This window comes from Felis catus, chromosome F1 (assembly GCF_018350175.1).
Source record: "Felis catus isolate Fca126 chromosome F1, F.catus_Fca126_mat1.0, whole genome shotgun sequence".
NCBI classification, from domain to species: Eukaryota; Metazoa; Chordata; class Mammalia; order Carnivora; family Felidae; genus Felis; species Felis catus.
The window spans coordinates 68,106,175-68,122,024 of NC_058384.1; the positions used below are offsets into that span (position 1 = coordinate 68,106,175).

At 57.9% G+C, this 15,850-nt stretch overlaps 2 protein-coding genes across 6 annotated transcripts; one reads left to right on the forward strand and one right to left on the reverse strand.

Annotated features, from left to right (window-relative positions):
• Nucleotides 1-2,582: 2,582 nt before the first annotated feature.
• On the reverse strand, nucleotides 2,583-5,846 carry CKS1B (CDC28 protein kinase regulatory subunit 1B). Its single transcript, XM_003999730.6, has 3 exons — nucleotides 5,669-5,846; nucleotides 3,707-3,834; nucleotides 2,583-3,091 (listed from the first exon to the last, which is right to left on the reverse strand). The coding sequence occupies exons 1-3, from the start codon at nucleotides 5,725-5,727 to the stop codon at nucleotides 3,039-3,041; spliced, it is 240 nt and encodes a 79-aa protein (XP_003999779.1). The 5' UTR covers nucleotides 5,728-5,846; the 3' UTR covers nucleotides 2,583-3,038.
• A 239-nt stretch (nucleotides 5,847-6,085) lies between these two features.
• Nucleotides 6,086-15,834, forward strand: SHC1 (SHC adaptor protein 1). Of its 5 annotated transcripts, none has more exons than XM_045049184.1 (13): nucleotides 6,086-6,223; nucleotides 9,466-9,633; nucleotides 10,185-10,255; nucleotides 10,758-10,821; nucleotides 10,934-11,053; nucleotides 11,286-11,339; nucleotides 11,515-11,566; nucleotides 11,749-11,875; nucleotides 12,609-12,807; nucleotides 12,895-12,964; nucleotides 13,042-13,191; nucleotides 13,334-13,572; nucleotides 14,238-15,834. In XM_045049184.1, the coding sequence occupies exons 2-13, from the start codon at nucleotides 9,469-9,471 to the stop codon at nucleotides 14,364-14,366; spliced, it is 1,440 nt and encodes a 479-aa protein (XP_044905119.1). In that variant the 5' UTR covers nucleotides 6,086-6,223; nucleotides 9,466-9,468; the 3' UTR covers nucleotides 14,367-15,834. The 5 variants fall into 5 exon arrangements, with proteins under 5 accessions (XP_044905119.1, XP_044905120.1, XP_044905116.1 ...); XM_045049185.1 differs by lacking the exon at nucleotides 6,086-6,223 and adding an exon at nucleotides 6,564-6,895; XM_045049181.1 differs by lacking the exon at nucleotides 6,086-6,223 and adding an exon at nucleotides 7,134-9,047 and having other exon boundaries at nucleotides 9,108-9,633.
• Nucleotides 15,835-15,850: the final 16 nt, after the last annotated feature.

Consider the following 15,850-nt stretch of genomic DNA (forward strand, 5'->3'; position numbering starts at 1 on the left):
TGAGGTCCCAATAGTTCATGTTTGCTTTTGTTTCCCTTGCCTCTGGAGACACTTGAGTAAGAAGTTGCGATGGCCAAGATCAAAGAGGTTTTTGCGTGCTTTCTCCTTGAGGCTTTTGATGGCTTCCTGTTTTACATTGAGGTCTTTCATTCATTTTGAGTTTGTTTTTGTGTACGGTGTAAGAAAGTGGTCTGGGTTCATTCTTCTGCATGTTGCTGTCCAGTTTTCCCAGTACAACTTGAAGAGACTGTCTTTATTCCATTGGATATTCTTTCCTGCTTTGTCAAAGATTATTTGGCCGTATGTTTGTGGGTCCATTTCTAGGTTCTCTATTCTGTTCCATTGATCTGAGTGTCTGTTTTTGTGCCAAAAAATGTGTATTTTTGAGACAGAGCGAGAGCTCACGCAGTGGAGGGGCAGAGAGAGAGGGAGACACAGAACCCGAAGCAGGGTCCAGGCTCTGAGCTGTCAGCACAGAGCCCGACACAGGGCTTAAACTCAGGAACCGTAAGATCATGACCTGAGCTGAAGTCGGAGGCTTAACCACTCAGCAATCTAGGCATCCCAGCTTTCATTTATTTCTATTATAAACGGTAAAGCTATGTACTTAACCCTCTTGACAAGAAAAAGCCTAACTCCCCCCCCCCCCTCCCGCCCCGTCCAGATAGTGCTTAATTTGAACATCACCTTTGCCAATTTGGGTCTTCTAGGTACCAGTGAGGGCAGTGACTAGGGGATGCCACGTGTCCACTTTCGATTCTTACATCATCCTAGCTTACTCTCATTTCAGTTGCTTTTGATCTAAAAGTGCTTCTTAAATTTTAATGTTTGATCATCTGGGACCCTCCTTTTAAAAATTTGTTTTAATTTTTTTAAATAATCTCTATGCCCAACATGGGACTTGAACTGACGACCAGGAGAGAGTTGCATGCTGTATGGACTGCACTAGCCAGGCTCCCCATCTGGGACTTTAATATGCTGATTAAGTCTCCCCCATTCAGGAGGTTTGGGTGGGAGCTTGAGATCTGCATTTAACAAGCTCTCCTGTCATGCTGACGCTGCTGGTACCTGGACTATGTTTTCTGTAGTGAACACATAAAATTCATGCATCACTGGGAGGACAGCCGAACCACACCCACCCTCATTTTACTCTCCTAAAGCCCCAGATAGATGATACCCATTTTACAGATGGGCAACAGGCTAAGAAAAAGGAAGGGATGCCATCCAGCAACCCCAAAACAAAAAACAAAGGTAGAGCCAGACTTCTAGACTATTCTTTCTCAAGCGATAAGCCCTGTGTGTTTTTCAATTAAAAGAACCTCAGCTCAAAAAAAAAAATTTTTTTTTAAGATTTTAAAGTGATCTCTGCACCCAGCGTGGGGTTCAAACTCACGACCCCAAGATCAAGAGCTCTGTGCTGTACCAACTGGCCCAGCCAGATGCCCCTATAAAGCGAATTTAAAGGCAAAACAAAAGTCCCACTTGCCTGACAATAAGTCACATGAGCCATCATCTTTACTAGCAATGGTGATAGTGTCTCCCCCCCCCCCCCAACAGCTCTGATCCAATCGTCTATCTGTGGGTTCTCAAGCTTGAGTGGGCGCCAGAATCACCTGGAGAGCCTGTTAAAACCTTGCTAGGCCTAACCGTCAGAGTTTCTGATTCAGCAGGTCTAGGGTGGAGTCCAATAATTTGCATTTCTAACAAGGCTTGAGGTGAAGTCATGCTCTGGTTCAGGGACCACAACTGAACTCCTGCCATAGTAGTAAATGGGTGGATGATGGGGGGGGGGGGGGCAGGGAGATAATTTCCTTTATTTAGTACTGCTGTGATTTTTAAAAGTAGGGGGCAAGCTATTATTTGGATGAATGCTTTTTTTTTTTTTAAGGTTTTGTTTTGAAGTAATCTCTTCATCCAACATGAGACTCGCACTCACGACCCTGAGATCAAGGGTTGCATGCTCCACCGACTGAGCCGGCCAGGGGCCCCTTGGAGAAATGTTTTCTCAAACAACTACAGCTTATACCTGTTTCCCCAAAGGTTAGTATTCCAGCTACCTGCAGAAAAATGCTTGAAATTCCCACATCCAGGCCACACCCCAGACCAATTAAGTCAACATCTCTCAGGGTCGGCTCAGGCACCAGAACTTGCCAGGAAAAACAGCAGGGGTTGCCCTCCCCGCCCCCCTCTCCTGCCCCCAGGTGTGCCTGAGCCTTGGGCCCGGCAGGAAGGGGGCACAGGGCAGCCTCTGGCTGACGGCCTCCTCCCTTCACCCTCTCGTGCCCTTCAGATACCAGGACTACAGTGAAGGTGCCATCCCGGGCTGTAGGAAGCAGTTCGTTTGCTTTCTTGAGGTGATGTCTCCCCACAGCCTTTAGCTCAGGCTAACAGAGCAGCATACCGTTTCAGATGTTTGACAGAAAGTCTGCTTGAAGTAGGTTAAAAACCGGTTACACGAATGTTGAAACGACCCTCATTATTAGCAAAGAGCTGGGCTTCATGATCTAAGCGAAGGGGGCACAACCACAAACAGGGTGCTGCTCGCAGCGACCCCAAGAGGGGAGACCTCGACAAGCAAAGAATCAGATCGTAAAAACTTCCTCTTTAATCAAGGCTTTTTAACACGGAACAGGTTTCTTGAATAAAACGGACAGTTTCCAGTACAATGAAACACGAACCACCATACAACATACAACACCTGGCAGGAAGAAACAAAACGGCAGGTTTACGCAATCCCTGCCACGGCCTCATGCTTAGAGGAGCCGCTTCCTCCATCTACCAAGTGTGTTCTGCAGGATACAGAGCTCGGCAGGGCTTCTGGGGTCGCGCTCGGCCGAGGCTGCAGCCCGAACGGCGCTCAGCCGGCTGGGCCGTGCTGCTGTTGGCTCAGGCGAAGCGGTCACCAGCACAAACAGTCTGAACATCCTTTCAATATCAAAGTGGGAAGCAAGAAGGCAATGGAATAATGTCACCCGAAGATGTCGTTAGCACGTGAGGACAGCTGTGCGAAGCCCGAGGCCGAAAGGTGGCTGCCGGCTTCATTTCTTCGGCTTCTTGGGCAGTGGTCGCCGGAACAACAAGATGTGAGGTTCTGAAAGAGCGAGTGAAACCTAAGAGGCAAGCTCACGCTCGTGTGCGCACAGCCTACGCTCTCCCACCCGCACCTCCCAGAGACAGCGATCAGATCTTCACGACTAAATTACGACGTCAGCACGCGGCCTTAGAACCAGACCCAAAAGCTGGGCCTGTCTGCCAAGTACAGAATTGTTAGTATCAGTTCTTTTGCTGTGTTTGTGCAACCCCGGGGGAGCCCTTTATTAGTTTTGCCTGGCAGCTTGGTGTCTGCTGTCTTATCAAGAAATACACTTTCCTTGGCTTATTTGGATAACATCTAAGAACTCACTTTCTGATGGAGAATGATGAAGGAGCCACAGCCTCCTCCGGGGTATATGTGGCCTTAAAAAAAAGACTACGCTCGGACGAAGTTAGAGATTAAAAGAGGTATTTTTCAGTGACACTTTGTCTCTGAACTTCCCATCTGATACTTTACTCTTGCTTCTGGTTACTTCAGTTTTTCTAGACGGCTGGTGAGGAACCTATAAACCACCGTTACCTTCCCCTGATTTCTTTGGGTTCTGCGATCTTATCGCTCTTTCTCGCCCTCAGTGAAGGAACCCGTATGATTGCTCTCAGCCACTGCACCAACCTGGTTCGTGGATCATATAATGGACCCATCCCTGACTCTGCTGAACGCCGAGATTCCGCCACTCAGATTCAGACATCAAATGGGTTTTAGGGACCAGCTTGGCTATGTCCTTGGGCAACATGACGTGCCTGTAACAGAAACATGGACAGGTGGGGGGACTCCCATAAGTAGTGGGGACAGTCCGTTAGACAAGTGCTTACATACAAAGCCAAGAGAGGAAAGAAAGGAAAAATTGGTTTCTGATAGTAGGGAGTTTATATACATTTATTGTGGGGTAAAGGCAGCTAGAATTAAAGGCCAAGTTCTGCAAATCCTCCTGCAAGTACATCACAAAGCACGAATTAATGAGCAACGCAAGCAAATGAGCACCTAACTTCCAGGCACCGTTGATGCACTGCCTCTGGCCTCCTGGAGCCCAGTCCCCTACTTGATTACTCGGAATCAACAGAATGGCAGCCCCATAGCAGAGTGTTAATAACAGAGGTAGTTTCGAGATGGATCGGTGAAGAAAGGCCTCTTACGGAGCGCTGTGTGGAAGAGCCCTCACAAAGGATGAACTGTCAACGTAAACCCTTTAAATCTATCCTCGATTTCATTTTCCTGACTCTGAAGGGATGTGCCATGAGACTTCCCCGGGGAAACGCCTTGTCTTCCTAACCAAGGATAAGTCTCCTTTCGTGGCAAAAAAGTATTACTCTGCCACGAATCCTGATACACTTCATCATGCTCCGTGAAAATACACTAAGCGCTCCCCGTGCTAGTAACAGAGATGCTTCCCAGAGACACGATTCTAGCCTAAGTATCTGAAAATAGCTTACATTCTAACAAGTCCCTGGCACATTGCACCAAACAGACCCCCTCACGACAAGCTGTTTCTTAAACCAAGATACCACTGCCAAGATCTACGACTTCCAGAGAGATGAAACTCGTGACTTCTCCCTAGTCCCACAGAGATGCTATAAGCGCTTAGTTCAGATGGGGAGGAAAAAGTTAACGGGCCCCAGCGGAGCTGCGGGGCTTCCCCAAGCAGCTGGCGTCACCGCGGTCCTGTATCTGCACCTGTCAGCACGCACCGAGCCGGCCACGGGGCCCAGCCCCGCACTAGGCGGAAAAGAAACACAACCAAAGCAAGTTTGCATTGCACGTTCTTCAATTTTGGGGACAAGATACGAACTAGGAAGTTGTTTCAAGGATCATGCCCTCATTTGCAGAATCCTTGGTCTTCCCGAATCTTTCAACCTGGAATCACGGAGTTGGATTAACTCCAAACTCCGAGGCTCTGTAAGGACCCCCTTCTTCACCATCCGTGCCGAGCTCTGTTGCTCCCACATAACCTGCACCTATGTCCATCACGTCCCTTCTCGCCCTCTCTCTGAAGCCTGCAGCGTTTCCACAAACGTCTCGGGCTGTGGGGAGCAGAGGACAGGGCTCATGCCCGCACTTAACACAACACCTGGAGGCGCTCCGTAACTGTTTCGAATGTTCGAAGGGCATCCGGCAGGCCCCTGCCAAGTCCTTTCTCAAAGCCCTCGGCCAGCTTCACCCCCTCGCAGGTCCCGGAAGCCCCCTTCCTGAAACAAGCCCACGCCCCCTTTGCAGGAATCCGCGGGCACCTCTCGCGCCGCCGTGGCCACCTCCTCTCAGTAGGCCCCGGAGGCCCCGAGGTGTCGCCGCGACACCAGCAGTCTCCAGAAGGCAAGCACAACTCGCTCTGCCGAGGGGGCGGGGCCGTCAGCCTAGAGCCCCCTAGCCACGCCCATTCCGAGTCTGCCACTTTCTACTTTCCCCGGGGCCGCCAGGCCCTGGCGCGTGCGCCGTACGCTCTCAGCGACCGTCCCCAGCCCGCGGCTCGGGTCTCCCGCGCATGCGCCGGTCCCGTCGCTTCAGCTCCGGTTCCTAACTCTTCTTGCCCTCACTTGTCGAAGTTCACGACCTCGCGGTGGGCCCCGCGCCGGCACTAACCGGTACTCGAACTCCTCGTCGTCGTATTTGTCCGAATAGTAAATCTGCTTGTGCGACATGACCGCTCGACCTGAGGCTCGTCAGCCCCGCGCCGCCAACCTCCGAACAACTCCCAGCAGCACGCGCTCCCACCCACTTTGGCCTCGCTTTCAAACACGCCGCCCGCGCTTCCCATTGGTCCCTTTGGCTTAAGGCGGGACAGCTCTTCCTTCAAGCCTCGGATTGGCTTAGATTCGCTTCTCCTCGAGTCCTTATTGGAGTGCACCTCTCACGTTCCTCAAGAACGAGCGTAGGTAAAAAAATGCGCCTGTAATTGGCTATCCCTGCCCCCGTGCGCGTTCTCGCGCTGCCATTGGCTGATTCGGGAAAGTGGGCTGGGTAAAGGAGGGACCGAGGTAGAGGGTCAGGGGTTAGTGAGGCCGGAAGTAAGTGCAATAAAGTTTCTTCAGGGAGGCCGGGCCGGGGAGAAAGTTGGAACGACAACCTAAGGAGGCAGTAGCGTGATCCGGAACCAAATCGGGCCGCGGTGCGGTGCGGCGACTCCATGAGGCCCTGGTGAGTTGGGCCTTTCCCTTCTCCTTAGGTGACCCGCTCCTCCACCCCGGAACCCCTCTCCCGGGACCCTACTTCCGGTCTTCGTGGATAAGTCCCGCCCCCCGAGACCCCCTCCCCGGAAGTCCCACCCCCCAACTTCAGGGGGCTCCCCGAACCCCGACTTGTTTTCTGCTTATTGTCCACGACCCCACCCTGCCGCCCAGCTTTCCTGGAAGCCCCACCCCCGGACATGCTTCCAAGCCCTAGTGCAAGAAACCCGACGGTAGTCCTTCCAATTCCCCGAGACCCCGCCTCCTCGCGACGGGTCTCCGCTACCTCCTGTCCATCAAAGAGCCTATCTCTCGAAAGAGCAGAGCGCCGCCCCTCAAAGAACGCTAGGGACGCGTGGAGCCACGCCTCCCCGAGGCCCCGCCTCTCTCCAACCACGTCGGGCTGAGCGGACACCCCGCCTGCTAGAAGTCTCGGGTCCCCGCGACCTAGGGGCCACGCCCCCTGAGGGGCTGCTCGGGGGGCGACCCCGGTCCCCGCCTCGGAAGCGCGGTCTTCAGCTCCGAAGACCCTGGCTCACATAGTTCCCTTTTTTCTTTTGGGCCTCGGGCTCCGTTTTCCTGAGCGCTCGTGCCCCAGCAGGTGGGACGTCAAAGTGTCCCCGCCGGTTCTGAGCGGTGAGAGGTTAGAGGCAGCCCTTGGCCTCCCCCTGCCCCCTTCCCAGGGTGGGCCCGCGTGAAGGGGGCTGGACTTGGGGAGCGAGGCTTGCTCCTGGGTTCCCAGCCCCGCTACCGGAGCTTCCCCTCCCAGGACCGACTCCGCCCCAGGGACAGCTGTAGGTCTCACACCTGCACCTCGGGAGCCGGTAGGGCCATGGGTTTGTCGGTGTGCGACCTGTGGGTGCGACAGGAGCGAGCGCTGTCCGCTGCCAGGGGACAGCGGCTTGGAGGGGTGGAGGGGACAGTGGCCCTTTTGCAGGGACTCCTCAACCCCCACCGCTCCTTTGGCCCTTCCCCTCCCCCTGAGCAGAGTTCCTGCCTGGGCATTCCTCCTGGGCCCGCTCGCCCGGCCTTCCCTTCTGGAAACATTCCTGAGGCTTTCGCCATTTCCTGCTACTTGCCTCCTCCTCCTCCCTGCTGGGCTGGGAAGCCACCAGCGGCTTCACCCCCACACCCGGCCACCCGGACTCCCGGGAGGCGGGCTCCTTTTTTCCTATGCAAATTTACAAAAGCCCTACTTCCTACTTCTTTTCTTCCGAACGCCCACACCTGTCGCTCGTTCCCGGCCTCTGGATTCCGCGGGCTCCCGCGGCTGGAGGACGTCTTGGCAGGTGTGGGGGGTGTGAGGCTGTGGCGAAGCCTTTCCTCATTCTCTCGGACGTGGAGTGATAGAATTGTGCTCGGGAGTGACCAAGCTGTCCTCGATTGAGGACTAGGGCAGGTGAAAGAGTTAAGTGGTGGCATTATTAATCATTATAATCATATCATTTGCACCCTTATCTTAAGTAAATTTGAGAGTAGATCATTCCAAGGTGAACGTGGGGGTTCTGCGTATCTTTTGCTACTTGTTTGCTGACACCCCCCCCATCTTCCTCCGTGGCCCCCTCAAGCAGAGCTGTGGCAGGAAGCTGTGGGTGGGAGGGATGGGTTTGGGGCTGTTCCCTGCGTCCAGCCTCAGCCCATCCCTGGCGCCCCTGGGCACAGATTTGCCATCTGCCCCCTCTGTCCCTTTGCGGCCCGTAACCCCCGCTTCTGTTGGAGGGAGAACTGTTTCCCTCTCCCACGTCCTCCAGTCACATTCGGCCCCTGGCGGACACCCGCGCCTTCCCTGGTCCCTGCAAGAGAGTGCGTTCAGGGAGCTGACCTTAGTGTCAGTGTCTTGCCACCCACCCACCCTTGACAGCTTGCTTTGCTAACTAGGCCCGTGGAAGGTGGGGGGGAGACACCAGAGTGCTGGCCACTACTCCTCGGCATGGTGGGTGCCACGGAGGGAGCGAGGCTCCGTCAGCTTGTCCTCTGTTCCACCTCCTACCAGGTGGTTCCCTGAGGCACCACCCAGGTTGGACTTCGTTCCCCTTTCAACACAGGCTTTGCTCTTCCTCCTGGCCCCTCTGCGTCCCCTGGGGCCACTACCAACCTTTCCCCATTTCTTTACCTCCCGTCCACCGCTGTTGTAGCAGAGGGTGCTAATGGCCCAGGCTCCCTAGGGCCACCACCCCACTGTGCCATAGCGGTGGGGGTAGCCTGCCCTGGGCTGCGGGAGGGGGGACTTTGAGTGTTCCACCAGGACAGGAAGGGAAGTGCTGAGCTCAGGGATCCCCTCCCTTTTCCACCCCCAGCTGCCTCTGTTTCCTCTCTCATTCCCCCCTACTCTCCCGTGGCTTCCTGCTCCCTTTGGCCTGCCCATGTCCTGTTTGGATTGATCCAGACCTATCCTTATTTCCCTCCTTTCCTTCTCATTCCTACATGCTTCCCTCCCACCCCCACTTTGCTCCCCTCCCCGATTACTGGTGGTTGTCTGGGGGCAGGGTGGGGACACGCATGGCTCTGTCCCTGCCGAGTCCGGGGCTGTGGCAGTGGTGGGGGTTCAGCCCCTTAGAGCCTGTGAGTCAGCACTGTCCTCGGGATTGGGCTCTCGGCTTAGCTCCCCGCCCCTGGGGAGGAGCCAGGCAGCTCTGGGTCCAGCCTGTTCTCTTCTCCGCCAGAGAAGAGGCTCCACGCTGGGCGGGGATGGGGCCTGAAACTCTCTGGGTCTGAGCGGGGGTGGGCGCTGGTGCCACTTACCCTCTCCCTTCCCAGGATCCTTGAGATCTCCTGGGCCAGAGAGGTCCGGTCAGGCTAAAGGCCTGGGGATGCCCCCTGCCTGGCCCCCTTGCCCTGACTGGCAGGGGGGCCAGGCTGGGCAGCAGCCTCCCTCTCACTCCAGCCATGGATCTCCTGCCCCCCAAGCCCAAGTACAATCCTCTTCGGAATGAGTCTCTGTCATCGCTGGAGGAGGGGGCTTCGGGGTCCACCCCGCCGGAGGAGCCGCCTTCCCCCTCGGCCTCGTCCCTGGGGCCTATCCTGCCTCCTCTGCCTGGGGACGAGAGTCCCACCACCCTGTGCTCCTTCTTCCCCCGGATGAGCAACCTGAAGCTGGCCAACCCAGCTGGGGGGCGCCCGGGGCCAAAGGGGGAGCCAGGGAGGGTGGCTGAGGATGGGGAGGGGATCGTAGGGGCGGCCGCGCCAGACTCAGGCCCCCTGCCCCTCCTCCAGGACATGAACAAGCTGAGTGGAGGCGGCGGGCGCAGGACTCGGGTGGAAGGGGGCCAGCTGGGGGGCGAGGAGTGGACCCGCCACGGGAGCTTTGTCAATAAGCCCACGCGGGGCTGGCTGCATCCCAACGACAAAGTCATGGGACCCGGGGTTTCCTACTTGGTTCGGGTGAGTGAGCACGCCCCAGCCTCCCCGCTCCCTCCAGAGCCTCCAGTCCCTCTGCCCACCCATCTCCCAGCACCGCCTTGCTTTCAGGGTCCTGTTTCTCAAACCTTTCTTGCCCCTTCTCCCATTCTGGACCCCTCCCTGGGCCCCTTCCTTCTTGTGACTCCCCCCCCCCCCATCCCCTTCCCCCCTCCTGCTCAGCATGCCGCCCAGCGTGGCGGAGGCCCCTAGTAAATGTTGGAACGAGTGACCCTGGATTGTGTCCTCCGGTCTTCTCCCCCTGGAGATGTCACTCCCCCCCCCCCCCCCCCCCCCCCCCCCCGTGCCTGTCGCTGTCCTCTGGAGTCTCTTCCCAGATGCATGAGGTTCTCCCAGCCTGCCTCTTCCCCTCATTTCCTGTTGTCTTGCACGTTGTGGGGTGTAGCCTCGGGCAGTGGGCGAGATGCCTTCATCTTCACTCTTCCCTTGGCGGCTCAGAGGGGAAAGACCCGGGGCTCTTCGTGAAGGGGTGGGGGGAGGCGGCTGACCCGTCACCCTCGGTCCCCTCCCCTCAGTACATGGGCTGTGTGGAGGTCCTGCAGTCGATGCGCGCCCTGGACTTCAACACCCGCACCCAAGTCACCAGGTTAGTGGGGTGGGAGCAGACTGGGGGAGGAGGGACGCGGGTCACTTGGTGGCTTGCAGGTGGTAGCTTATCTTTTGGTAAAGGGGATGGAGAGAAAGGTAGGGGAGCAAGTCTGAGTCTGAATGAAAAGAGGCAGCTCTCATCTGGATCCTTCCTCCTCCGGCCCATGAGCTGCGGGGGGGCCGCCGTGGCAAAGCCAGTTGGCAGCTGGAGCCTGAGTGGAACCTGGGCGGATGGTCGGTGACTGCTGCCTTTGGGAAGGGGAGGGGACATTCGCTAGCTGGAAGGGGGTGGGGCCGGGCCCCCGCTGAGGCCCTAACCCAATCAGCCAGGAAGTGGCCTCTCCGTGTCATCAAATATTAAAGGCCCTTAATTCAATCCACCACGACAAAGAGCCTGGAGTGCCCCTGGAGTCTGGCCTGGTCTTCCCCTCCCCCTGCCCCATGGCAGCCCGAGCTGAGTGGGAGGCAGGCTCTGGGTCTGAGGACCTCTCTCTCCCCAGGGAGGCCATCAGTCTGGTGTGTGAGGCTGTGCCCGGTGCGAAGGGGGCAACAAGGAGGAGAAAGGTACCCCGGGGCCGGTGGGGCTGGAGGTGCTGCTGGGAAACATGGGGTGGCGGTGGGGGGGGTTCCTGGGGCGGGGAGCCGCAGCTTCTGAGAGCCTTGGGCCCTCCCCTAGCCCTGTGGCCGCCCGCTCAGCTCCGTTCTGGGGAGGAGTAACCTGAAGTTTGCAGGAATGCCAATCACTCTCACCGTCTCCACCAGCAGCCTCAACCTCATGGCCGCAGATTGCAAACAGGTTGGTGGGGTTGGGCGAGGGGGCCAGAAACACTGCTGGAAGGGCCGAGCAGGACCTGGTCGCAGTGCCGGGAGCCAGGACAGTCAGGAAGGAGGAGCTTAGAAGGGCCTGGGCTGAGAGGCCAGAAGGGCGGGACCGGCCGCCAGGGCTCGGGGCTGCGGCCGCCCAGGTAGGCCCTGAGGCTGCCTGACGTGTTTCATTCCCCTCCTCTGTCCCCTGCCCTGACCCTCAGATCATCGCCAACCACCACATGCAGTCTATCTCATTTGCGTCCGGTGGGGACCCGGTGAGTGGCCGAACGGGGCACAGGTGGTGGGGGCAGAGTAGGGGCCAGGCGCTGGGGAGACACCGGCTGGAAGCGGTGGTGTGGTGTCTGAAAAGCACTGGGTTGGCGGGGGCGGGGGCGAGGCGGGGCTATACAGTCGAGCTAAGTGGCTTCTTCTGACCCTGCCCGACCCCAGGACACAGCTGAGTACGTCGCCTATGTTGCCAAAGACCCGGTCAATCAGAGAGGTGAGGCGCGGTGGGGAGCGCTGGGTGGGGCCGGCTGTCCGTGAGGCAGGTGAGCAGGACCTGGGGAGCTAAGCGGGGGCCCTGGAAGGCGAGGGCCCTGTCTGCGCCCCCGCCACCCCCCCCCACCCCCACCCCCAGCAGTCCGCCTCCGAGCTCACCGACAGCCTGTGCTGTGCCCGCAGCCTGCCACATCCTGGAGTGTCCCGAAGGGCTTGCTCAGGACGTCATCAGCACCATCGGCCAGGCCTTCGAGCTGCGCTTCAAACAATACCTCAGGAACCCGCCCAAGCTGGTCACCCCTCACGACAGGTGAGCGGGTCTGGGGGTGGGGCAGCTCCCGGGCCCCAGGCCGGAACTGAGAAAGCGAGTCTGCCCCACTGCCCACACGCGAACTCAGAGGGGGTCGGGGCGTGGAACCTGTGTGCCCTCGGCCATCGGGAGAATGTGTCCTGCCTGCTGCAGGCCGGTTCCTCCTCTCACGTGCCAGACTCCACGCCCCCACCGTCCCTGCCTGCGTGGACCTTTCTATCCCCGGCCACCTTGGTGCCAGCGCGCTTCTCTTTTCTTGCCCGTTTGGCCGTCCTTGGTTTTTCATTTTCCTGCCCGTGGAAGCCATCAGGAATTTGGGGTGCGGGAGGATGTTTTATTCCCACGATCTCTACCTTTCCTTCCTGCCTTAGGCTGGTAGCTATTGAGTATTTGGAGGAGATTAAATTAGTCTGGATCGTATCTTTTCCTGCTACCCTGTGCCTCCCCTCCCTCTCGGGAGACAGCATAACAACCAAGGGTGTGAACTTTAGGGTCAAATCCGATTCCGTGGCTCTGCTCCACCACCGTGCGATTGTGAAGCCGCGGGCAGATTCTCCGGCTCTGACCCGCCTCTCTCGTCTCTAACGTTGGAGAAGGAAGTAATAGCTACTTGCAGGGCCCCCGGGAGGGTGGTGCGGCTGTGTGTAGAAAACAGCTGGCCTTGGGCCCACCCGCAGGCAGCGCCCAGCCCGTGGCCACCGTCTGTGCCCTCCCTCTCTCCTGCCCCTCTCAGGATGGCTGGTTTTGATGGCTCGGCTTGGGACGAGGAGGAGGAAGAGCCACCTGACCACCAGTACTATAATGACTTCCCGGGGAAGGAGCCGCCTCTCGGGGGAGTGGTGGACATGAGGCTTCGGGAAGGAGCTCCCCCCGGGGCTGCTCGACCCACTCCACCCGGGGTGCAGACCCCCAGCCACCTGGGAGCAACGCTGGTAAGTGGCTCGGAAGGAGGTGGGCTGGGCCCGGGTTGGCAGTAGCAGGTTTGGGCTTCTGGTAACGTCTTGTTTTTGTCCCCGCAGCCCGTGGGGCAGCCTGTTGGGGGAGACCCAGAAATTCGCAAACAGATGCCACCTCCACCGCCCTGCCCAGGTGTGAAGGGAGCCGGGGCGGTGGGGGGGGGCGGGCGGAGTCGGGGCGCAGGAGGCTGGACTGGGGTCACTGTGAAGCCTCTCTCTCCTCAGCAGGTAGGGAGCTCTTCGACGATCCTTCCTACGTCAACGTCCAGAACCTGGACAAGGCCCGGCAAGGAGGGGGTGGGGCCGGGCCCCCCAATCCTGCCATCAATGGCAGCGCGCCCCGAGACCTCTTTGACATGAGTGAGTGCTCCCCTCTCCTCTCTGCATGGCTGTCTTCCCACTTGGCTCCTCTTCTTCTGCCCTGCGCCTTCCTCCCCGGAGGTCTGGGTCCTGGCGTGTGTCGTGCCCCCTGCCTTTCTTAGCCTTCTCTTTGCACCCCCAGAGCCCTTCGAGGATGCCCTTCGCGTGCCTCCACCTCCCCAGTCAGTGGCCATGGCCGAGCAGCTGCGAGGGGAGCCCTGGTTCCACGGGAAGCTGAGCCGGCGGGAGGCGGAGGCCCTGCTGCAGCTCAACGGGGACTTCCTGGTGCGGGAAAGCACGACCACGCCGGGCCAGTACGTGCTCACCGGCCTGCAGAGTGGGCAGCCCAAGCACCTGCTCCTGGTGGACCCGGAGGGCGTGGTGAGTGGTGGGGGTAGGCGGGAGGCTGCGGCCCCCTCCTTCCCTCACTGCTTCCTGCTGTCCCTGCTTGGCGTTTGTGCGCAGGCACCCCTCTCCACCAGTCCAGGTTCCTTCCCTCACACCCCCGGGCCTGAGCTCTGTTCCTTTCAACCCGCAAAGCCCCAGCCCCCTAGCCCATCTGGGCAGGAAGGTGTTCTTCTTGCCTGAGCCCCTCTTTTAACAAATGAGGAAACCGTCCTGGAGAGGAGCCGCCCCCGGTCCTCCAGACTCAGGGCTCAGACCAGTGTCCTGTTATGTCTCTGCACTGCCCCCACTGCCCCTCATAACTTTGGGCTCTTTTCTAGAGCAGTCTCCGTCTCGTTTCCCTGTCTTTTCTGCGCTGCATGTCGCCTCCCGGGTCAGAAGAGGAGTAGATAGTCCTCAGCGTCACAGTTCCTAGGCAGACGTCCCCTCTGCCTTTTCCCAGTTCACTGAGCTGTCTGTTCCCGGGGCCAGCTCCGGATTCTCCTTCTCGAGAAGCTTCAGTGATCAGGACTGACAATCCTCCCATCTGCCATCCTTTTCTCCTTCAACCCTCTTGAATATTCTGGCTTCCTCAGCCTTGGGGGCTGAGGTCTTACTTCGACTCTTCACCTGCATTGACCTTCTCCCTTTACGCTCACCAGGTTCGGACAAAGGATCACCGCTTTGAGAGCGTCAGCCACCTCATCAGCTACCATGTGGACAATCACTTGCCCATCATCTCTGCGGGCAGTGAACTATGTCTCCAGCAGCCTGTGGAGCGGAAGCTGTGATCCAGCAAAGTGCTTTCTCCCCGAAGGGGCCCTCTCACCCCTTCCACCCTGTTCCTTGATTCTCAGGACTTCACTTGGGAGTGTTTTGTGGGCTGGGCCTTGTGTTGGAGCAGGGAGTAGTGTGGACACGGTTCAGCATCGGCTGAATGAGAGGTTTTGTCGGAAGCCTGGGGTAGAATCCCGCTTCTCCCCGAACCTTACCAAAGTATTAATGTACAGAGTAGCCCCTTCCCTGGGCCTCTCCTGTGCCAATCTGATACCCCCTTCCCCAAGAAGGTGGGTGCTTGAGGCCTGGGCAGCGTGCCTCCTTGAAATGAGAAAAGCCTAATGGGGCAATCACCTTTCTAGGGAAGGGGGAACGAATCACACCTTTGGTCTACCCTTGGGCTCAGATCCCTCTCAACAACTCTCCCTCCCAGTGGTTAAACTTTGTGCCTTTGACCATCTCCTAGGTCTGAAGAGATTTTATGCAAAGAGTTCTTGAGCCCCTGAGGTCGAGGATGAGAGTGCTGACACCTTGGCTTCGGGGACCCTGTCCTCTCCTTGCTCAGCACCCACTCCACCTCCACCCCAGTTTAGGTTGGGAGAGCAGAGGCAGGAATGGCAGCTGGCCCCTGTCCCTGGGGAAAATGCAACCCTTAGAGATTGCCTCAGAGCCCCCCTCTCCCTGGCCGGTGGGGAGATGGACCCCTCCCTTGCTCAGTGCCTCCTGGCCAGGGGGGGGCCCCTCACCCAAGGGGTCTGTATATACATTTTGTAAGTCCCTCCCCCACCTCCCAATTTGCATGCATGTTATACTCTACAGCCAAAGCGTCGCCCTCGTTGCCCTGGGTCCTGCAGCCTCTTCCCTGCCTCTTGCTGGGGTGGGGGTGGGGGTGTGTGTGACAGGATTCAGGCCTCCTGAACTGGTAACTGCGGGTTTGTGGAGGCAGGAACGAGGGCAATGAGACTAAAGCAGTAGACAATCCCCAAATACCATCTGTAGATTTGGAACTACACTTACTTTGATTTTATACGCGTATATTTTATGGCTGTGGATTTACTTTCCTTATTTGTTTTCTCTGGCTTATCTGGAGCACAGAATGATAATAGTCAATTACATGTACACATCACCTCTTTGCCTTTTCGAAGCCCTTTTATAAGGACTAGCATTTCCCTCCTCCTGGCCTGGGCACGATCTTTTCCGCCAGAGACTGCGGCCTTGGAAGTGGATCGCGAGCCGGGACTAGGAAAGCCTGGGCCTCCCGGAGGCCAGGCGGCCTAGTGCACGACCTGAGCTTCTGAGCTTCGGTGTCAGGCTGACGCCCCCCACCCCGGGAGCCAGCCCTGCTGCTGGGGGCTCCGCCTGCGGACTGGGAGTGGGGGAGTGTCTCCACGGTCTTCGTCCTCGCCTTTTTGTTTGGGTGTCTTCGCGGGTGTCACTTATACCAAAGGGAAATCCTCTTTATTAAAGTCCCTGTTTCTTCTACCTCGGCCTCAAGGTC